This window comes from Dendropsophus ebraccatus, chromosome 4 (genome assembly GCF_027789765.1).
Source record: "Dendropsophus ebraccatus isolate aDenEbr1 chromosome 4, aDenEbr1.pat, whole genome shotgun sequence".
NCBI lineage: Eukaryota > Metazoa > Chordata > Amphibia > Anura > Hylidae > Dendropsophus > Dendropsophus ebraccatus.
Genome location: NC_091457.1, coordinates 151,347,210 through 151,371,945, shown reverse-complemented (window position 1 = coordinate 151,371,945; position 24,736 = coordinate 151,347,210). Strand labels below are relative to the sequence as shown.

Sequence of the window (24,736 nt, the reverse complement as noted above, 5' to 3'; positions counted from 1 at the left end):
ATTTTTGCCCATAAAAATTCTGCCCAATTTGTTTTCTCCGTTCGTTCCGTTTTCTTCTCCTTATATGAAGTCTCGGTTTTAAACTCAATTAATCTTTATCCATTTTATTCATGAGCTACCAAAAGCTCATTCATACTGCATATTCTAGTAGCTTTGATTGTAATGAACAGAGTCTGATCAGAGCGACTCTTCGCAGTGATTTCACAGCCGCTAGCTAAAGGACCTCAATGTGCAAAATCAATTTGCTGACAGGCGTAAAGTGTTTACTGATCAATCGGAATCTTTAAAGTACTGTAGAATTGAATATGATCTTCATAAAGTATTCAGTTTTACAGAAGTGGAGAGATGTTCTATTAATGGCATTTTAATAGAAATGGCAGATTGTAATGACCACTTACATAGTACAACACAAGACAACAGAATTATTTTTACTCTTGTTTAAATTCTCAATGATCGAGTCTTTTTGGGCCTTAATTATGCAGTTAATTTGATTATTTAATTTTTCTTTTTTTGTCCTCTGGTATTTAAGCATCCATATATTTTTATTAATAATTTATTTTTTAGTGTATGGGGTCTTGTTCATGTTTTATGCACAAGGAATTGTGTTTGTATAGAACATATTGAGAGTGTTGGTTCACATTGAGGAATCCGGGTGGATCACGCTCGCGCCCGCTCGCATCTCCACCCCTGTCATAGACTCCATTCTATGGTCGGGCAGATTACACCCTCCGCCCAAAGAATTGGCATGTCAATTCTTTGGGCGGACAGTGGAATTTGCCCCACCATAGAATGAAGTCAATGGCACAAATGGAGATGCGAGCAGTGGTGAATGACGGGTGATCCGCCAGGATCCCTCAGTATGAAAGCACCTTATCTATTGAGGGAATTTATTAAGACGGGCGTACCCATCCACCAATCTTACATTAAGCCCTGCCCCCATGCCCCATGGCGTATATATGTAAAGGCACATGCCTCTTAGTAAATCCGATGGATTTGAGTGCCGTATGGCAGTTGCAGAAATATACTTTAGCTTCTAGCTCTTGTAGATTTTTGCCATGATCTATGCCTGCTGGCAAGGGTAAATTATGAGAAAACAGATGGAGAAGGAGGCCGCACCTCTTCCCTACCTTGCTGCACCCCCCTCATCCCCCATCAGACAGGGTGTACTTTGGGAAAACGCACAGACTTTTGTGCAAAAAAAAACAGCACCTTTTCACCGAACCACGGCTGTAATTGCATAATATGGCCACGATTTGGTATCAAAATAACGTCTGTCCAAAAAAACGGTGAAACTGCCAAGAAAAAGAAGTTGTTGGAATATAGCCTTAGACGGTCGTCTGTTATAATGGAAGGCTGCAAATAATGATCATGATGGATGACTGCAGCCTTTTCCTGCTATGATTCTGTAGAGTATGTAATCCAATAGAAACTGACAGAAGGGAAAGTCACAGCCTGAAATTCACTGCAATTCTGTTATGTGTGAACCCACCCATATAGTGGTTTTCTGTGCAAAAATGCACATAAAAATATTAACATGGGCTGTTTTTGCAAATATTTTATTTGTACCGAGTCCATCTGCACCACTTGTGCCCAAAGGGTGGGGGCAGAACAGTGGGTGTGGTCATATGGAGAGGGGCGTGGCCTTTACATCCACCACATTTAACATTATTCTGCTGGGAAAATGTCAGCGAACCTACCCCAGCTCTGAGCTAGCGTAGCCTTCAGTTTTGTGCACATGGAGGAGCTCTGGAGTGCACAGGATTTACGCAGAGGCATTGTGCTACTACATAAATCCTCACAGCCTCAGCACTGTGGGAACACTTTTAAACCTGGAGCAAAAAACACCCCATAAATAGTGATGAGCAAATTATGTTCGATCGAATAGTAAGGTATTCGATCTATCAAATATTATCGAATAGTTCGCCAAATTTTCTATAAATATTCAATAAGCGTTCAAATCCCACAGCTTCCGGTTTTTACCTCCAAGTGGTCGAATAGATGTTTTTCAATAATCGAATACTTGTTCCCATAGACTTAAATGGGATTGAATACTCGATCGAATATTCAAATATTCGGGAGATATTCGTACGAATATCGAATATTTAAATATTTCACTATTCGCTCATCACTACCCATAGACTTTATAAATTGTGAACAGTGATTTACCGGTGGTCTCTATCTATGATGTTTACAAACAGAATTTAAAACAGCAAAATCTTTTACCTCCATATTTGCTTATTCTTGTTAACACTACCTGAAATGAGGACTTTATTTGAAAAGATGACATGAAAGATATCGGCTGCCACAAAACCTGATGACTATAGGGTTGAGGTGAAGATGATTTACTATGAGGTTCAGTTCCACTCTAGGAAATCTGTTTTGCTAACATAAAACTGTCATGGTAGCCTCTCTATTTACCTCTTCTACAGTCTGGCAGGAGTGAGCGCCACCTCTCTAAATCTATGCTCTTCTACTGTCAAATAAAACTCTAACCGAGCTTAATTCTCTCAAAGAAATAAATAGAAGAATGTTTGTTCTGTTTATTTGTAAATGTATTGCACACAACCAGGAAACCTCTACTTGTTAAAGAACAAATAATAGAGTAACAAGGAAGAACAGATACAAAAGAACAGCTCAGAACACTATGCTCCCAGCAGGCTCTCTCAAGGTTAATATGACACAGGAGACCATGTAAGAAGCCATATCAGCCCTAGCATTGAGGCGTACTAGATACAAACAATGTTGTTTTGATTTTACTAATGAGGTATATCTGTAATTCTATAGAAAAGTTAGGAACCTGCAAAAGAATTATCTTGCTATGTAACTAAGTAGTTTAATTTTCTTCCAAATATCTGATGTGGGGTAGAGGACAGTGCCCTGTCCTGCCAGCATTCTGGAAGTTACTACATGAAATGCTGCGTTTACACAGAACGATAATTCTCCCAATCGATCTTGAAGCAACAATTCGGATTTTATAACGATCAGCGTTTTGGCGGAGAAAAATTGTTAGAATAATCGTTATTGTGATGGCTTTTAAGATCGCTTATGAAACTCTCAGGCACCTCAAGGGAGCGCAGTGGCGTGCTGTGCCGATACGGCGCCCCGCCCCCTTGCGACGGACCGCTTTCCTTGTGGCATCTGAGGGCCTCCCCTCTCCGGCGTCGTACCGCTACCCACGTGGCGCTATGGGGGGACTCCCTTCCTGTAATTGCTGCCCTCCGCCCGCCTACCTGAGGGACCCACTTCATCCCTGAACACCGCTGCAGAGGCCAGGCCACAAGAGAGAAGACTAGCTGCCATCCCTGGATTAGGTAAGTATAATGTTTGTTTTTTTTTGCAATGCAGGGGGCTCTATTACTATATACAGGGGGTTCTATTACTATATACAGGGGGCTCTATTACTATATGCAGGGGGCTCTATTACTATATGCAGGGGGCTCTATTACTATATACAGGGGGCTCTATTACTATATGCAGGGGGCTCTATTACTATATGCAGGGGGCTATATTACTATATACAGGGGGCTCTATGACTATATACAGGGGGCTCTATTACTGTATACAGGGGGCTCTATTACTATATGCAGGGGGCTCTATTACTATATGCAAGGGGCTCTATTACTAAATGCAGGGGGCTCTATTACTATATACAGGGGGCTCTATTACTATATACAGGGGGCTATATTACTATATACAGGGGTCTCTATTACTATATGCAGGGGGCCCTATTACTATATACAGGGGGCTATATTACTATATACAGGGGGCCCTATTACTATATACAGGGGGATCTATTACTATATACAGGGGGCTCTATTACTATATACAGGGGGCTCTATTACTATATAGAGGGGGCTATATACAGGGGACCGGAGCGCCGCGATGAGTGAGCCGCCGCTGGAACCGGGGAGGTAAGTGAACGTCTTTTATTTCAGCCACCTCCTTCCCGGTCCCCCCAAAAAAGTGCCCCCACACTAGACAACCCCTTTAAGTCCTCCTGTGAATCATTGGTTGTAACTGCACTGTAATCACAGAGCCTGTGTAGCGCTGGTATCTGCTGCAAAATGGTCACTTTAAGAGGTTATATTAGTCTTGATACAGTAGATTTTATTCTATTGCAGTGGTGACATCAGTTAGTATGTGGTGCGATTATTTGTCCCTTGTAAACTGGTACTGTTTGTACTATTCTTAGTATACTAGATTTTGTCAGTAACAGTATGGTGGTAATGTTAGTGGTCATGTTGTGGTGGTAAAAGTTGCCCTTGCATACTGGTATTATAGGTAATAATTTGTATACAGGATTTGGTCAGTAATAGTAAGGTAATTATTTTTGTAATTTTTGCTCTGGGGGAGGGCGCTTCGGGTAATTGAAAGTTTCCTATTTTTCCGAGCCATTTCTAGTTATGCCCCTGCCCTAGAAGAAACTTTTCAATGGAATTTTGAATGGTCTTCTCAAAGGGGTTTTATTTTTGTTTTTTGTGTTTTTTTTTACCTGTATTTTCCTTATTCAAGTTGTGATTTTTTTAATTAAATGTTTCTAGGATTTATATTGAAGTATTCACTAAGAGGAGCACACCTCTTAGTGAATATGGCGGGACTTGCGCTTAGCGTAGGAATTGCGCAAAGATTTATACCTGTTATTGGAGCAGGTAAATTTTTTCCTGCTTTACACCTTTGTTTTGCCTGGTTTACACCTTGATAAATGAGGCACAGGAGAATCCCACATCTCCTCCACGCTGTCCGGAACACATCAATAATGACTGTATTCTCCCTATTGTTTTTTTATGTATTATACATTTACACATTTCAGTTGCTATGGCCCATCACAATTTTTTTTGTTTTGCTTTGTTTTATTTACTTTGCTGTTTTCTTTCACTGTCACAATTTTGGAAGCCAAACCTCTCCGTGATTTCCCTCCCCAGTGTTGAAATACTGATAGAGAGATAATAAAGCAAACCCAGTTTACTGGAAATACATGCACTTACGGTAAATCTCTGCTAATCCTCTCCATTGCCTTGTACAAAATCCAAAGTTTAACTTTATGTAAACAGGTGTAATCTTGTCTCCTATTGACATTCTGTGTGAGGACAGTGGATGTGCATTGGAAATATTAAAACAGGTGTTTTTAACCTTTTGAAGTAGGACTCCGATATGTTTCAATGTTACGGTTAATACACTGTTACTCGGATTGTATTTATAGTGCAGTATCTGAACTTTATTTATACACAGAAAACAGTGTACCAGTTGCAGGTTAAGTTTAAAAAGTTACCTGCTTAATGCTCAGTTATTTCCAGCTGATAAATCTTTTTTTTTTTTTTTTTTTAAGGGGCCAGGCCTTAAAAAACCCACCAGTCCTTTCCTTTGCCTCCTGGTCCCTGTTTTTTTTACCATGGAAATACTATCGCAGCCAGTTAATACCTGTGGAACATCTAATTATTATAGTGCTTAAAAAGCACTATATTGTAATCCGTATTCTTCTTCCGCTTCTTCTTCCAGCAATTCTTCTGGGATTAATACAGCCCGAACCGCTTTGTGCACAGACTCCATTCAAACTGCATTTCAAAGCTAGATGACAGGTGTGCTATCTATTTTTGGTTTTGATCGGATTTGTCGTTAATTTACATTTAAAGACCCCTAATTTTCCATAGGAAATAATGGCCACACTGTAAACACTAACAGCTAATCACAGCAAATATGCAAATAGCTGAAATATAACAGCCAATAGAAATTCTAAGGTCTTGTCAGTCAATGTATCGCAACATCCACAGTCACATGTCCAATATTAGCCAATAGAAGATGTGGCAGCTGAGGCAGCTGTGTAGCAGAGCTGAGGCAGCTCTAAATAGCAGAGCTGAGGCAGTACGCACTACGCACTATGTACGTAAAAGGACGGTACCCAGGTCGCTCTTAAAGGGACGGTACCCAAGGCACTCTTAAAGGGACCGTACCCAAGGCGCTCTTAAAGGGACCATACCCAAGTTGCTCTTAAAGGGACCGTACTCAAGTCTTTCTTACAGGGACGGTACCCAAGTCGCTCTTAAAGGGACAGTACCCAAGTCGCTCTTAAAGGGATGGTACCCAAGTCGCTCTTAGCTATTCAAACCTTTACCTAAAATTTGCTAAAATGCTCTACTTTTACTTTTATCATGAAGCATCAGCAGAAACCACTTTTTGTCTCCAACCTCTTCTATTAATCAAAGCTGTATTAACTTTAAGGGTACAAACCCCCACACCGTATACACAGCAGATACGCAGCAAAAACGCAGCAGATTTGGTGGTGCAGATTTGATGCTGTGTCCAGTAATTTAGATCTAATCTGCTGCGTATTTGTTGCGTGTTTGTTGCGTATTTGCTGCGTATCGCAGCAGTAAATAAGCTGCGTATACGGTGTGTGGGTTTATACCCTTAATGACATTGACAACATTCTGCATGTGTAGTGTCAGAAAACATTAAGCAACAACCACCTGTGTGCAACGATGTATAAAACAATAATTAAAAAAAACTATAAAAATCTAATAATAATCATTATCATCTTCATCATCCATAATGAATATACAACATAATAAATGATACATACATTCCAGATTCAATTTCAACATATTCCATAAATCGTTATTTATCCATAAACTATTGGAATGTAAAACAACATGAACATAAATTTCCAGTGTTTTCCTTTTCACCGATTCTGAATTCATTGGGGCTTGAATAATTTTCCTGTCTGCGAACATAGACAAGCCAGATGTGCACCTAAGTGGAGACTGTAAGGAATATGCACTGTATAAAACTGTAAGGAACTCTCATTCCAGTGTACAGAAATATGTTCTATCTTCTGGACTATTGTCGTTGTTGTTGTTGTTGTTGTTGTTGTTGTTGTGTTTTTTTTTTCTCATTGAAAAAAAAAAAAAAAAAACCTTCTAAAGATAACTAAACAAGACATAGAATATGTAAGTTACCAGACTACAATATATCCCTCCAGAGATAGAACTTGCAGTCCCTATACACAGGGCTTCTAATTCTTACTATACAGAAGGAACCTTTGGAGATTCTTGGACTCCAGGGTCTTTTTGAGACAGCAACTTGTATAACATTATAGTTCTGCCTCTCAGTTCAAAAGGCCTGGTGTATTCCCTGCTTATATACTGTAACTCCATATACGACACTATTGCCATATAGAACATTTTCTTAATAGATACTTTATAAAGCAGATAGAGATGAAAGAGCAGACTACAGAAAAGCTCAAGGCTAGTTTACATATTTTATACATTTCATATGTTTCGTTTCACATGACTTATTCCAACCAAAATAATGTAGGTGTCACGTCACATACATATTCAATCAGGTGGTGCCCTCTTCAGTCAACTATCGGTAACTTCAAAGTCCTCTTAATATTGAAGATACAGAGACTTGCACAGTGTGTAGCAGATTTTTTTGCCCCCCCCCCCCCCCCATGACACTCTGTACTGCCTAAGTACATTTATTTTATGTTTTTGTCATTGATATTTAACCCCTAGACGACCCTCACTGTTAATGACAGGATGCAGCAATCGCACTGCAGCCTTTCATTAACCCCTTAAACGGCGCGACCGCAGTGTTTATGTGTAAGTGACAGGGGCCTCTCCTGTCACTTACCTGATCACTTTAACGGACCGCCGCAGGTCTCTTACCTTCCTCTGTGCGGTGTGATCAGCGCTCTGCTGATTGAGTGTGCCACAGGCAGGCTCAATCAGCAGAACGCCTATTACACTGATTAATGCTATGCCTAGAGCATAGCAATGATCAGCGTATGTAATTTCATGATTGCACGTAAAAGTCCCCCTTAAAAATGTAAAAAAAAGTTAAAATGTCTTTTACAACAACCCAAAGCCCCTTTCCCAATAAAAGTTAAAATCACCCCACTTTCCCATTATATAAATAAAACATATAAACATAATTAAATAAATAAACATGTAATATACTGTAGCGTGCGTAATAGTCCGATCTTTTAAAATATAACAATCTTCATTCCGTACGGCGAACGGCGTAAATGAAAAGAGGGGAAAAGTGCCAGGATTACCAATTTTTTGTTACATTATATAAAAAAAAATTATAAAAAATGATCAAAACGTCCAAGCTACACAAATAGGGTATAAATAAAAACTAGAGATCATGTCGCAAAAAAATGACACCCCAAAAGGACAATTTTATTAATAACTAATTGCTACCTACAGGACTGGTCGGGGTGTCATTTTTTGCACCATGATCTCTAATTTTTATTGGTATGTTGGTGTAAGAAATACATTTTTTTTACTAATGTATAATTTAAAAAAAGCAATTCTAGAGTGTTTTTTGTTTTTTATTTACGCTGTTCACCTTGCGGGAACAATATTATTATATTTTAGTAGATTGGATAATTCTGCATGTTATGATATGTAATGTGTTTATTTTTATGTTATATATATATATATATATATATATACAGTATATGTATATATATATATATATATATCTATATCATAAAAATGAAAGTCTGTCTGTCTGTCTGTCTGTCCTTCTGTCTGTCTGTCCTCTATAGAATTCCAAACGCCAGAACCGTTTGACCCCACATTTGGCACACAGATACATAGGGTGCCCGGGAAGGTTATTGCGAAGGTCCCGTCCCCGCCAGATGTACAGAAGGGGAGGGGGAGGGGGAAGAGCGGCGCCCCATAGAAATGAATGGGAAAATCTCACTGCAAACACAGGTGATATAATTAGCTGCAGCAGACACGGCAGTTGGAGCCTTAGCAACCAATAGGATTACTGCTTTCATTTTCACAGGGAGCAATGGTTGCTAGGGAAGCTGCCTCACAACATCCACAGTAATAACTGGTAGACCCCCTACCCCATCTATACAGTACATGTATATACAGGGCACTACAGGTATACGAAACTGTGACTGGGTAACACTGCCACACCAGACCTGACCAATACCGCCATACTGTGCTGGATAACACTGTCATACCAGACCTGACCAATACCGCCATACTGTGACTGGATAACACTGCCAAACCAGACCTGACCAATACCGGCAAACTGTGACTGGGTAACACCGCCACACCAGACCTGACCAATACCGCCATACTGTGACTGAATAACACTATCATATCAGACCTGACCAATACTGCCATACTGTGACTGGATAACACCGCTATACCAGACCTGACCAATACCACCATACCATGACTGGATAACACCGCCACACCAGACCTGACCAATACCGCCATACTGTGACTGGATAACACTGCCATACCAGACATGACCAATACCGACACACTGTAACTGAATAACACTGCCATACGGGTAAAAACAACCCTGCAGGTATACAGGACACTACAGGTATACAGGACCCCAAAACTATACACTACAGGTGAACGGGACCTCAACAAAACTATATACTACAGGTATACAGGACCCCAAACTTTACACTACAGGTATAAAGGACCCCAAAACTATACACTACAGGTATACAGGACCTCCACCAACTATATACTTCAGGTATACAGGACCTCCACCAACTATATACTACGAGTATACAGGACCCCAAACTATACACTACAGGTATACCGGACCCCCAAAACTATACACTACAGGTATACAGGAACTCCACCAACTATATACTACAGGTATATAGGACCCCAAACTATACACTACAGGTATACAGGACCTCAAAACTATACACTACAATTATACAGGACCCTCAAACTATTCACTACAGGTATACAGGACCCCCGAACTATATACTACAGGTATACAAGACCTCCACCAATTATACACTACAGGTATCCAGGACCCTCAAACTATAAACTACAGGTATACAAGACCTCCACCATTACAGGTATACAGCACCAACTATATACTACAGGTATATAGGACCCAACTATACAGCACCAACTATACTACAGGTATTTAAGACCCCAAACTATACACTACAGGTATACAGGACCTCAAAACTATACATTACAGGTATACAGGACCTACACCAACTCTATAATACAGGTATACAGCACCTTCACCAACTGTATACTACAAGTATACAGGACCCCAAATATACTACAGGTATACAGGAACTCCACCAGCTATATACTACAGGTATATAGGACCCCAAACTATACACTTCAGGTATACAGGACCTCCACCAACTCTATACTATAGTTATACAGGACCCTCAAACTATTCACTACAGGTATACAGGACCCCCGGACTATATACTACAGGTATACAAGACCTCCACCAATTATACACTACAGATATCCAGGACCCTCAAACTATAAACTGCAGGTATACAAGACCTCCACCAACTATACATTACAGGTATACAGCACCAACTATATACTACAGGTATACAGGACCCCCGAACTATACAGTACAGGTATACAGGACCTTCACCAACTGTACACTGCAGGTATACAGGACCTCCCTCAACTATACACTACAGGTATACAGCCCCCCCCCACAAATGCACACTACAGGTATACAGGACCCCCCCCAACTATACACTATAGGTATACAGCCCCCCCCCAACTGCACTACATATATGCGAGACCCCTAAAAACTATACATTGTGGGTATACAGAACCCCTCCAACTATGCACTACAGGTATACACTAATTCCATTGATTAACTCAGATGAAATAATACCTTTAGCTTGGCCTCCTGGGCACCTTAGAACAAATCTAATTAACACACTGACACTTTATACTCGGGCAGCGCCGGGTACATTTTCTAGTACTGTATAATAAGTCCTTTAGACAATAGCATTTATCAGTATAATCGGTGATCTGCACATAGAGTCATCCTGATAACAGATCAAAGGTAGAAGTGATCGGGACCCCCACAGCCAGGTTCTTGTTTTGTCACTGACTATCTTGAACACTGCGATCGCTATGAATCGCAGCATTTAAATGGGTTAATGACAGGCAGCTTCAGGATCGCGGCTGCCTTTCATTATGCCTAGGTCTGGGGACAGTAATGTGTGCAGGGCCGATCACATTGAAACGACCCTGCACACATTAAAACCCCTTCACTGTTAGGAACGTTTAGATGCGTTCATGCTGCACGGGTTATGCGCAGCAGGAACATATATTACACCTAAAACACCTTTTAGGTGTGCTTTTTGGTGCATATCAGTACAATTTTAGGCTGGGTTCACACACAGTATATTTCAGGCAGTATTTGGTCCTCATGTCAGGTCCTCATAGCAACCAAAACCAGGAGTGGATTGAAAACAGAGAGAGGCTCTGTCCACATAATGGTGAAATTGAGTGGATGGCCACCATATAACTGTAAATAACTACCATTATTTCAATACAACAGCCATTGTTTTAAAATAACAGCAAATATTTGCCATTAAATGGCAGCCATCCAATCAATTACACCATTATGTGAACAGAGCCTTTCTGTGCTTTCAATCCACTCCTGGTTTTGGTTGCTATGAGGACCTGACATGAGGACCAAATACTGCCTGAAATATACTGTGTGTGAACCCAGCCTTAAGATACACTTAAAAGGGCATTATCGTAAACAAAAACAAAAAACTTTTTACATGTCACAAGTTTTGATCAGTCAGCCTCTCACAGCTTGTACCCCGATCGGGAAAATAAGCCAGAAAAAGTTGCCTAAAAGTAGAGATGACCGAACAGTGCCAATGTTCAGGTTCGTATAAACTGAAACCATTGGTATTTGACTCCCGCTGCTTTCCCGTTCCGTGGGGAAGATGGAGACAGCCCGAGTCCTGCCTGGAAACAGGAATACAGCCTGAGCCATAGGTTGTATTCATATTTTCCAGGCGGGACTCGGGCTGTCTCCACCTACCCAACGGAATGGGAAGGCAGGGGGAGTCAAATACTGATGGTTCGAGTTTGTACGAACCTTAACATCGGCACTTTCGATCATCTCTACCTAAAAGGAAATAATGAACAGCAAAGAAATGCATCTTGTTCTTCTGATCTGCAGAGGTCTTATGTCCCTGTGAAATGCGAAACGTTTATTATGACAGGTACAATTAAAACTAAACAGCACATTTTATTTTTGTTTATATTTTAGAAAAAAAAAAAAACACATGAAACTTGATCCTGTGTGCCAAGGCTGAACCTTTTTTTGGATTTACACCCAGCTATACACCTCTTCCAGTGACATTACCCCTACTACAAAACACTGCCGACTATTGGTTCTAATAACATCATGTCTCGAATCTTTACAAAAATCTAAACTTTTTGTGACTCCTTTAACCTGCCTAAATCTCATATTTCTATTATAGTATGTGGTTCTGCCATTAATATTATTAATATGATAACTTAGAATCTAGAGTCTCAGCAGTGTAACAGCCCCCTGGTGATGATCCAGGCTCACAAACCTCATTAAAGATATTTCGGGACATGTTTCAATAACATGTCATAAGAAGGTTAAAGATGAGATGGGATTTTTAGGCAGCGTGTCCTGAGAGGAGCTTATAATTAGCAAATGACAGGAATGCAAAGCGATAATTATATCAGAGATGCAGGTTTTATGGCTTTAGGCAAGGAGTACAACATCAACCGCATGTCAAGGTGAAATTATGACCACACCACAAATTCGAGACGAGCCACCATTGTAAGAAAACTTTATGCCAATACAAAACTTTTTAAAAAATTTAAATTCTAGGGAAATGTAAAGAAATGTTCTCATTGCATGGATAATGCAGCATCATGTAGGCTTTCCGATAAACTGTACCTAGTGCTAATAAAAGCATAACATTTGTGTTACATTTTTTTATGAACTTCAAGGGGTTTTCTGTGGAGCATGGGAGAAGATGGCCATCTGTTCACCAGCCCTCACTTTCTTAGATCCTATACTTCGGAAGTAACCCTTCTGAGTCCTGGGTGTAGTTTCCCCGGCAGGCCAGGTGAAATAGCTGCACAGGATCCCCAGAGACACTGTGCAGCTATTGGACAGTTTGGGGGTCGCGAGCCTGTCACCCCGACACAGGGGTGACAGGTCTCCTTTAAGCGAATGTGTTTTTGTATGTTTTAAATCCATGTGAAGCTTTATCAACTGTGCAAGGGACAATAAATAATGTTTATAGCATTCATAAAACTTCTAATAAAACCAATCACAGCTCATCTTTAAGCTGAGCTTTGATTGGTTGTTGTGGGCAGTTAAACCTGATTGGTTGGGCATTCAGGTGAAAACATGTATAGAGAGCATCCAGCCATCAATCACTGTAAAGAGGGTGGGGAGGAGCACTTTTGTCATCGATACAGCATACTCTTAAATTAATCTTTAAAGAAGAAGTCTGGGGTTGGACATTTTTTTAAAACAGCAAGGGAGAAGGTGGCTGAACATAACAACAGACACCTCCCCGGTTCAATCTCTGGGGTTCACAGTCCTCCACTCCGGTCCTCTGGGTGCTTCCTTGTCTGGGGACATGACATGGGAGGCCCGCTCAGCCAGTCAGTGGCCCTAGTGGGGTCCATCATCCAGTGGAGCCCAGCAATAAAGCAGGGGAGGTAATTTCCTGTTATGTTCAGTCACCAAATCCTCTACTGTGTTTTTTTTTTTTTTTTTAATTCTGCCCCCGGACTTCACCTTTAACACTCTGTTTAACCAAACTATTTCTTGTACCATTTGGATTTCGGGTACTATGAAAACATATTTTTCCCTGTAATATGCTGCCCTTACATTGGAACCATGTTTGGGTGAGATGTTCACATGGATTCAAAGTATGTCAAAACATTTGAATTTATCCTTAGTGCTGTTCTGAACTGGTTTTATTTTTCTTTCCCCAGCATCTGTGGTATTCAGCATCTAGAGCGAGCTGGAAATAATTTGACCCTCTTCGACTCTCTCTACTTCTGCATTGTTACTTTTTCCACTGTGGGTTTCGGAGACGTCACCCCACAGATCTGGCAATCCAAGCTTTTAGTAGTAATAATGATCTGTGTGGCATTAGTTGTTCTCCCGATCCAGGTAAGAACCCATTCAATTTCCATATTTTACAAACTTGCAAATCAGTTAGATAGGATCTATTTACATACAGAACTTTTCAATTTTTTTAAACTATAAAAATGTGAAAAGTCACCCTCCAGAGATTATAGCTTAAAGATGTTCTTCGCTAAACAATCCTTGACAAGAAGTTTATCACAGCTGTAATCTGTGGGGAGTCTTGACAGTAAGTGCTCAATTTCCTTTAAGCACCACCTCAGGGGAAATTATTTCTTATACCTTGTCTATTTAAACCAACAGTTAATATGTGTAATATGGGAAGGCAAGGTTCCATTAGACCCTTCCTACCTAATCTTCTAACATACGTTTACTCAGTATATTAATTTGGTAAGTTTTTTTTTTTTTAATCACAGGGTTGTAAGGTCAACTCTGTACATAAGTTGATCTATCCAGGTGAACAAAAAAGTTAAATAAAATATATAGGGCCACTAAATATGATGTTTTCTCCTGACAGGAGCCAATGCTTGGTTGGGCCCTTCCTGGAGGGATATCTAGGTAGTCCTATGTTTCAAGACTCTTAAATGAGGCTCCACAGACTCTTTTAGTATATTTGTATTTCCCAGGGTGCAATGTACCTAGGTTTTTACTTTATTGAGCACTTTTAGTAGTAGCCTACAGTGTCTTCTTTAGCTGGTCTCTCTGAGATCAGTGATCGTTTTACCGTGGTGGTCTACTAGGCATTGCTCCCACTTGGACAGAATCCTGCTCCACACTGATGAGGGGTAACACCCTAAAACAACTGTCTGTTGGATACCTGACTTTGTTTTTTTTCTTGTCATATCTGTAAATTTAGTTGTATATTGACTGAAAGGGCCACTTAGTATGGTGCTGTTGGCAGTCTCCTTACAGGAGCCCCCACCCCACCCCCTTTGGTTAGGTCCTTCTCTGGAAAGATATCTGGCTAGTCTCCTGTTTTGAGACTCTTAAATTAGGCTCTGCGGACTCTTTTTGCAAAAAAAAAAAATAAAAAAAAATAGGTATATGAGGTTGGTGCCACTTAGGAGATGTATGGCAGGGTATGTACACATCCGATATATATATATATATATATATATATATATATATATATATATACATACAGTACATGACACAAGTGGAATGCGAATAAAGTTGGTGGGGGAGATTTATCAAAGGGTGTAAAATTTAGACTGGTGCAAACTACCCACAGCAACCAATCACAGCTCAGCTTAAGGCAGTGCTGAAAGGAAAGCTGAGCTGTGATTGGTTGCTGTGGGCAGTTTGCACCAGTCTAAATTTTACACCCTTTGATAAATCTCCCCCCGGTGTGTATAGAAGACAAAGATTACAATGCATTGTGTATAATACAGTTTATCACGATATGGTCAGATTCAAGAATTATTCCTTCAAATTATTTATAATAATTTACATGTTGCCCAGTCTTTGCTGCTCTCTACTTTTTCCTGATCCCTGTGATGCCTCATTCGGGCAGCCCACTGATTGATCAGGCAGAGAGTCTGGTGATGGGCATCTTTAGACTAGTAATGCTTGAACAGGATCTCTATCAATCCCTTCCTCTCTATACCTCTTAGTTTGAGCAGTTGGCCTATCTTTGGATGGAAAGGCAAAAGTCTGGAGGAAACTACAGCCGCCACCGGGCACAGACAGAAAAACACGTTGTGTTATGTGTCAGCTCTTTGAAGATTGATCTGTTAATGGATTTCTTGAATGAATTCTATGCACACCCGAGACTTCAGGTACTTTCTAAACATCATTTAAATATTATAAACTAGTATTCAGCATTAGTCTTCAAACATTCCAGGTTATTTTTTATACCTTTAATGGTCTGTATGTAGCCGAGGTCTGTGTCCTTTTCCATGGTATACCAAACTATAATAGGAGACATATTTCACTTGATTGATATCAATTGATGCTTTTTATCTTTTTATTGCTTTATTGATGGTAGACATCAGATGACTGCATAGATTTGTACTTTTCATTTTGAAATTTTTATACTTAATTTTAGAGATGAGCGCGAATCTAGCTTGTTATAGTCCGCTCACTCAGCATTTGAATACCAGCGACTGATATAGACTATGGCTATGTTCCCACTTCAGGAACATATTGGGCAAACATGACCATCTTATTAGATGATCATGATCATTCTTAGCGGCCGATTATCTTATGAGACGGCCGCCTTCCCTGATATGTTCCTGAAGTTGGAACATAGTCTATGGCTGTATCCAGGGGTAGATTAACTTTACTATAGGCCTCGGGCTGTTCACCAAGCCTGCCCCCCCCCCCCCCCCCCCCCAGTCCACTGTAACTATGGCAGCACTATCGTAGTGTTAGTAGTACAGAATAAATAATGTCGTGATGCCTTGATGTGTGCAAAATTTCAGTAAAAAAGCTGCAATTTTTTAGCAAATCATGGCTGGATTGTAGTCAGGAGACAAGACACCACTAAAATGTATGTCTTTTTGGGTGGCCTTGGGCCCTCCAGGAGCTCAAGGCCCCGGGCTACCGCTCGAAATTGACCTGTTATAGTCCGCTACTGGCTGTATCCATGTTTTCTAAGACTCTATAGGGCTACATTCAACCCAAATGTAAGTAAGCATATCTGGGCATGCTTAGGTCAGGCTCATCTCATACCTAATATGTTTATGATTGTAAGGAGAACAAAAAGACACAGTGGTACTACATGTGCGGTTATCCTGATTGGTGCCAGACAAAGGATGACTATGCAGGCATATGCTCACCTAATCGGGTGTGCTGTGAGCATGACACTGTTGCAGGAATTATATTGGATATGCTGACAGGGTGGAACCTGTGCTTTCCAAAGTCCCACTATGGTCAGTTAAGGATCACTAATGAAGAATGGCTGTTGTTTGGGTGATCCTCCAGTGCTTCATACAGCGCAGAATGGACTGTGGACACCACATATTTAAAAAAAAAAATCATGTCAATAATCAGACAGCATGCTTCGAGATCCTGGCCCTGTGGAAGAGTAAAGACCACCCTCAAAATGCATTGTCCGACTACTTTTTAATTTCATAAGAGGAAAAATAAGATGTCAAAAAGGCTATGTCTATGTCCTGACACAGTATTAAAGAGAATGTACCATCAGGTACAGTCTCTTTAAAATCACACATGAATAGAACGGTGACGGCACGGGGAAGCCGGTGCCGCGGTACTTTTTTTGAACCGCAGCCCGGTTCCCACGTACGGCGCTTTTCAATTCATGGTTACCAGGCCAGGTGTGAAGCACTGGAAGCGAGCCGTCCCGTCCCAATGGGAGGAAACCCCGCCCCTCCATGACGTGGCTCTATTAGAATCAAGTTCGATTAATGTGTGATTTTAAAGAGAGCGTACTTGATGGTACATTCTCTTTCAGCTCCAGTTCAGCCTTAATAGGGACTTCTATGACTAGTAGTTATGAGGTCCCACCACTACCTGCCACAGTCTATATATATATTGGGGTATTAAATAAAAAAAATATGTGTTCTGAAGAACTGGCACCAGCTTTAACAACATAAGCCAACCTAACACTACCAGTATTTGCAGACCCACTCAACCACATCAAATATTAAAGTAGACAATGTATCCACATAATTTACATCTTTATTGAAAACAGGATTATTACGTGGTGATCTTGTGCCCTACCGAGATGGATGTTCAAGTCAGACGTGTTCTCCAGATCCCAATGTGGTCTCAAAGAGTCATCTACTTACAGGGCTCCGCACTTAAAGATCAAGATCTGTTAAGAGCAAAGTAAGTAGATATTTAATAATATTTTTTTTTCTTTTTCCTTTACATTTAGTAATCATTTTGCATATAAAGAACAGTCGGGTTTGTTTTCAATAGGAAACTAAGATTCTTAGAAGTTTAAGTTTAACATGAAATAGTTGAAAGTTCCCTTGAAAATTCACAAGATACTTGGCATGAATGGGACCACATCAAGGCTGTACTTCATAAAATACTATATGACCAGCTGGCATTTTAATTGATGCCAATACTTCACAGCTGCACCTCTTTAAGATACATACTGTAGTATATTATTTTGCTGGATAAGCTTTGTGGGTCCCAGGACATGCACATTTCCAAAAATTTATTTTTGTGTTCTGAAATTCAAATAGTAAAAATATATATTACTGGATACAAAAAGACGACTAAGGGCCTATGAAAGTTGGTGTAAACAGTGACTATCTTTAATATTCACACATCTGTCTTAAAGTGGCTCTCCGGGGAAATCTTAAACTATGTGGCATAAAATAACAAACGAGCCATACTTACCCCTCCCTCAAATGAGCCACACTTACCCCTCCCCTTGCATCCCCCACTGCTCAAGCTGTGGTCATCAGGAGCCAGCAGAATGGGAATGCAACCAGGTCAGAAGATCACTCAGTAAGAGCAGTGGGGATGTGAGAGGGAGTAAGTGTGGCTCATTTGTTGTTTAATACTTGGGGAGGCAGTATGCAGTTTTCTCTGGACATACCCTCTTTAAGTTAACACCTGCCCCCCCCCCCCTTCCCATACAGTGTTATCTGTTTAAAGGGAATCTGTCACTAAGTAAATGCCACCTTAAATGAGAACAGCATAAACTAGTGAGATAAATGCTGAGCAGAATGATATATTACTTACATAATTCCGTTCCACTGTTCTCCTAATATGTAGGAGAATAGGATTTTCTGCTTCTAATGAATATTGAGGACTACTGGGCTCACACACAAAATGGAGAGGACTACTTATTGTCCTTGTTATTCAGGAGGATATCTTTGGATCAGCTCCAAAGAACAAAGTGATACATCAGCTTCTCTGTCATTAGTTTATGCCACCCTTAGCTGGGACAGCATAAGCCTACTGACAGAGTCTCTTTAATTACTGAAGCGGTGTCACATGATCAGCACTGAGACTGTTAGAAAATTACATGGCTTCATGTGTCTCAGAAAGTGGTCTATTCTGGGTCAGCTGACTTCCTGTTCCTATTATGACATTATCACCTTCAGATTTCATATTTCTCCTGGGAACTCCTTGATACCTCCCCTTCTATGGAATCAGGATATATATAGGGGCTATATACCTCCTCTAAGACTTTTATACTTTACATTTTGATACATTTTGTCTGTGTTTTCCTTGCTTTTTGAGAAATTACGTCAAAATGGTGACATTTTATTGCAATTGCGCAAACATTTAGACATTTATTACTCAAAGCACTTTCCACTTATGATCATTTTTCTCAGCAAAATGCACTTTGAACAAGAAAATACATAAAAATTGAGTATAGGGCTAAATTATCTCAACCCAGTGGCGTAGCTACCATGAAGGCAGGGAAGGTGACCGCTATGGGGCCCCTGCAGGGAGGGGGCCCGAGGAAGCCTGCTCTGCCTTCATGGTAGGTGCTGTATGCCACTGAAAGCCGACCAATGTACCCCGCTCCCCCAGGGGTCAAGAGAGGAAGAGGGACCCGCCACTGCATTGTTCAGCCCCCTCACTGTAGTGCCAGGTGAGCGGGCTGAACATCAAAAGGAGAGGAACAGAGGAGCCGGGCCTGCTTGGTATTGCACGGCACAGGAGAGGGATGAAGGACCTTATGATCACATGACCCAACGGTCCTCAATACTTCTATGTGAAGATCAGCCCGGACTACAGGAGGAGAAGGGGGGAAGCCTGGGAGCTGTAAGTGCTGTGTATGTGTGTCAGTATGTGTATGTATCTGTGGCTATATGAGTGTGCGTGTGTATGTCAGTAGTGTCTGTAACACTGATGTATGTGTGTGTGTGTGTGTATTTGTGTATGTCAGTTGTGTCTCAAGTGATTGACAGGTTTGCTCCCAAAGATGTTCTGCAGTAGCTTCTATTAATGCTGGGCTCTAATAAAAGAACGCACCATTAATATCTGCTGCATTTTCTTTAATTTCTGGTTCAGTATTTCTTATTACACTTAGATGATTTCCCTGTGTACAGTCTACTCATGGTTTATACACAATAGTTTAAATGGACATTTACATCATTATATTGGTCTCTGCCTAGCAGAGTTAATTAACCACACCGTACTCTGTCCAGAAATTTACCATATGATAGCCTTTCTTTTCAAACAAGTACACAAAACAAGGCTATGCGTTTAAAAATTACATAGCTTTTCATAACATATTATAGTGCAAAAAGGATCCAGCAAAGACAGACAGAAACCACAGTATTAAGGTCATATAATCGCATGAACAAGTATGGGCAAGCGTCTTTAGAAAATAAATATCAGCACATGCAGTGTATCCACATGGCCTCAGGGCTGCTAAACACAGACTGACATAACCTGAGAAGTGTCTACCAAGAATATAAGTATCGCTTACCCATAGTGGAGTCTGGCGTCTGTAACCCCGATGCACGTTTCGCGTAAGATTGCTTTCTCAAGGGGCGTGTCTAACTCCTCGCTTTCTAAAGCGGGCGTGCGTTCCAGTGACGTAGGCCGGGAGGAAGACGCGTGATTCCTTGCCCCTCCTGTGACCTGCGTCGCATCCACATCATACATAGTGTGAGATACAGGAGTTACACACGCCCCTTGAGAAAGCGATCTTACGCGAAATGTGCGTCGGGGTTACAGACGCCAGACTCCACTATGGGTAAGCGATACTTATATTCTTGGTAGACACTTCTCAGGTTATGCCAGTCTGTGTTTAGCAGCCCTGAGGCCATGTGGATACACTGCATGTGCTGATATTTATTTTCTAAAGACGCTTGCCCATACTTGCCCTTTTTGCAATATAATATGTTATGAGATTTTTAATCTTGTTAATAAAAACTATGTAATTTTTAAACGCATAGCCTTGTTTTGTGTACTTAGTCTACTCATGGTGTATACATCAGCACTAGTGTAATCACATTACAGCGTATATATGTGTGTATGTCAGTGGCGTATCTGTATATATGTTAATGGTGCCTCTGTGTGTGTATATGTGCGCCATTGTCTGTGTTTGGCAGTGGGGGGGGGGGAGCGTACAGGATTCATGGGGCCCTGTACAGTTTTTTGCAATGGGGCCCCATGAATCCTAGCTACGCCCCTGTCTCAGCCCTATTTTAAGTTTCAGAAGTTGCCCAGCCAAGTAATGAGGTTAATCTCACTAGTTGAACTGCAATCATGAGTCTCCACCCCTCTCTGTAAAACCAGTGGCTTAATGGGGGCATCATTAGAAAATCATTTCAGTGATGAAATAGAAATCAATATGGCTGAAAATGCGCACTAAAACAAGTTAACACAAGGGGGGAGATTTATCAAACATAGTGTAAAGTGAAACTGGTTCAGTTGTCCTTAGCAACCAATCAGATTCCACCTTTCATTTTCCAAAGAGTCTGTGAGGCATGAAAAGTGGAATCTGATTGGTTGCTAGGGGCAACTGAGCCAGTTTCACTTTACTCCAGTTTGATAAATCTCCCCCAAGGTGTAAAAACTCATTATTACATTATTCTATAATAATACTCTATGTTGCAATATATAAGCAAAAAATAAAATAAAAAAAAATCTGAATAGTACAGTTAATGGATATCAACCATGTTTATGGACAATAATAATACAATATAGGTTTGTAATTACAGAATGTAGATTGCAAGTCCTGCTGAGAACAGAGACGGAAAATATAAATGAGGAAATAAATGACATTGGGAAAAAAATTGTCCCAATGTGTATTATGCGGCTGACTAGAGTACATTGTATGGAAAATGGAAATCTAGATTTAATGAAACAATATTATGAGGTCATTACTAGGATCATTACTTTCTAAGGAGATAGTAATGTACCAACGTATTGCTGTTGTGGCTGTAAAGTGGACTGAAGGGGGTATTCCCACATTGGCCATCCTTGTTAATCAAATCATATCAAAATACTAATTTTCATGTTAATATAGGTATTTTTTTTTAAGAGTACCTCAAGGTAGATTTTGATTTCTCTCCACATGGTTTCCCTGTGATGATTTTTTCTGCCATTTGCATAGTTCCTTCTCATCATTAGACTTGGGGTATGTTAGAGGATGTGGAGTAGCTCCCTTCATGGCCACTTTCCTGATGTTCTATTCAAGTTAAAGGAGAAGTCCGGCGAAAGTTTTTATTAAAGTATTGTATTGCCCCATAAAAGTTATACAAATCACCAATATACACTTATTATGGGAAATGCTTATAAAGTGCTTTTTTTCCCTATATTTACTACTGCATCAAGGCTTCACTTCCTGGATAACATGGTGATGTCACTTCCTGGATAACATGGTGATGTCCCGACCCGACTCCCAGAGCTGTGCTGGAGTCGGGTCGGGACATCTGGCTGCTGGAGAGGATGATGGCAGAGGGACACTGAGGGACACAGGGTGATGGAGGGACACTGAGCATCCCTCTGCCATCATCCTCTCAAACCACAGCCCGCACAGCTCTGGTCGTGAGTCGTGACATCACCATTTTATTCAGGAAGTGACATCACCATTTTATCAAGGAAGTATAGCCTTGATGCAGTAGTAAATACAGGGGAAAAAACACTTTAAAAGCATTTCCCGTAATAAGTGTATATTGGTGATTTGCATAATTTTTATGGGGCAATATAATACTTTAATAAAAAAATTTTGCCGGACTTCTCCTTTAACAGGGCAGCACCTGGACATGCTTAATAGCCATCAGGGCAACACTATAATATGGGGAAGTTGGGTTGCTGATGAAAGATGGTTACTATACAGGTCAGATCAAGGCGATTGAGCATTTACTCCTTCAGCAGATAGTGATGAGCGAACCTGACAAATGTTTGAGTTCGCCTGAATGCTCGGCATTTGATCCTCACTGTCTGGAGAAGTTGGATGTTGGAGTCCTGGAAAGTATGGCTGTATCCATGTTTTCCTGGCAGCCCTGGGACTGCATTCAACTTCTTCTGGCAGTGGGGGTCAAATGCCGAGCCTTTGGGTTTGGGCAAACCTGAACATTCAGCAGTTTCAGTCATCAGAAAATCATTGGCCCTATTACATACAATGATATTGACCTGCTTGGCAGGTAATCGCTCCATGTAATGGGGCCGTAAGTTTTATACTATTCATTGGGGTTCAATCGATCTTTATTAGTAACCATGACCTAAGCAAGCTTTCAGCGGTATACATGCACATTTGGATGCATGTATACCATAATTATCAAGCATCTTCTAATTTTATGGAGAATGCTTGTACAGCAATTCCCTGGGTTTGCATGTTCCCTTGCTTTGGAACCTAGTACCTACAAGTGGCGCTATAACCTACCGTTCAAACACTGGTAAAATGTTTTTATTGGTCGGTCGTCGTTTATCAGCAAATAACGACCATTATTTTATAACAATGGTCATTAATATACAAATAATAGCCTGTATTTACAGTTAGATAAGACGTCTATCTACTAAAAAGGGTAGTCATTTAAACGGTGTGTGAACGTAGCCTAAAGAGGTATTTTCTTTTTAAATCAACTGGTGTCAGAAAATTATATAGATTTATAATTTAGTTTTATTTAAACATCTCAAGTATTCCAGTACTTATGATCTGCTGTATGTCCTGCAGGAAGTGGTGAATTATTTCTAGTCTGACGCAGCGCTCTCTGCTGCCACCTCTGTCCATGTTAGGAACTGTCCAGAGCAGCAGCATATCCCCATAGAAAACCTCTCCTGCTCTGGACAGTTCCTGACATGGACAGAGGTGGCAGCAGAGAGCACAGTGCCAGACTGGAAAGAATTTACCACTTCCTGCAGGACATAAGTACTGTAATACTTAAGATGTTTAAATAAAAGTAAATTATGAATCTGTATAAATTTTCTGACACCAGTTGATTTGAAAAGAAAAAATATTCCTTTAAAATTTTTAATGTGAGATAAAAAAAGAAAGAGAAAATTTTCAATAATTACAGCAAGTCATCTATGGAAAATACATTTCTTTTTTAGGCCTGTGTAAACTGTACATCTGTAGTCAGCACTTCTGCTTCTCTTTTCCAGAATGGATGATGCGGAGGCCTGCTTTATACTGAGCAGCAGATGTGAAGTAGATCGGACGGCAGCTGTAAGTAATGTTGCTGTATCCGCATTATATTTATTATTTACATGTAATAATATTGTAACAAATAATCCTGGTCATTCCTGGAAGAAACAGCAGAGAGATGGACCAAGGTACAGTAGGTAAGTCTATTATGTCCCTCAGACAGGTTCAAAGGTCACCTAAAAGCAAAGGTACAGTTGATCGGTTAACATAAATTTTATTTAGTTCTCCAATTCTCATTATAAAAAAAAAATCACTGCATTATAGCAGGATTGGGAATTCTGCAACCCTTCAACTGTTGAAAACTACAATTCACATCATGCCTGGACAGCCAAAGCCTTAGCTTTGGCTGTCCAGGCATGATGGGAATTGTAGTTTTGCAACAGCTGAAAGGCTGAAGGTTCCCCATCCCAGCATTATAGGGAGATACTAACATGCTAAAGGACATATCTCTTCTTGATAGGCCATTGATGTACCTTGGGGTATTGCAGAATTCAGTAACTTATTCCCAGGATAGGAGATAGGTGGCTGATTGTGGGTGGCTGGCTGGCTGCTGCCCTCTCCACAATCTCCCAGAAGGGACCTGATTCCCAACTAAATGAAGCAGCGAGATGACGATTTACACAGGAAAATCAACAAGGGTTATGATCACAGGCAGTTTTGCAATTTTCTCTATTTATTTATTTTTTCTATATTTAAAGGAGAAGTCTGGCGAAAATTTTTATTACAGTATTGTATTGCCCCCCCCAAAAGTTATGCAAATCACCA

General features: G+C 40.5%; 1 protein-coding gene across 5 annotated transcripts in view; it reads left to right on the top strand.

Annotated features, from left to right (window-relative positions):
• The window catches only part of KCNT2 (potassium sodium-activated channel subfamily T member 2), a 389,104-nt gene that overhangs the window by 200,301 nt on the left and 164,067 nt on the right, over nucleotides 1–24,736 (top strand). For all 5 annotated transcript variants that reach the window (XM_069968986.1, XM_069968985.1, XM_069968983.1 and 2 more), the window contains exons 9-12: nucleotides 13,782–13,962; nucleotides 15,549–15,713; nucleotides 17,591–17,727; nucleotides 23,929–23,992. In XM_069968986.1, coding sequence (XP_069825087.1) covers nucleotides 13,782–13,962; nucleotides 15,549–15,713; nucleotides 17,591–17,727; nucleotides 23,929–23,992 — 547 coding nt within the window. The remainder of the gene's footprint in view (nucleotides 1–13,781; nucleotides 13,963–15,548; nucleotides 15,714–17,590; nucleotides 17,728–23,928; nucleotides 23,993–24,736) is intronic.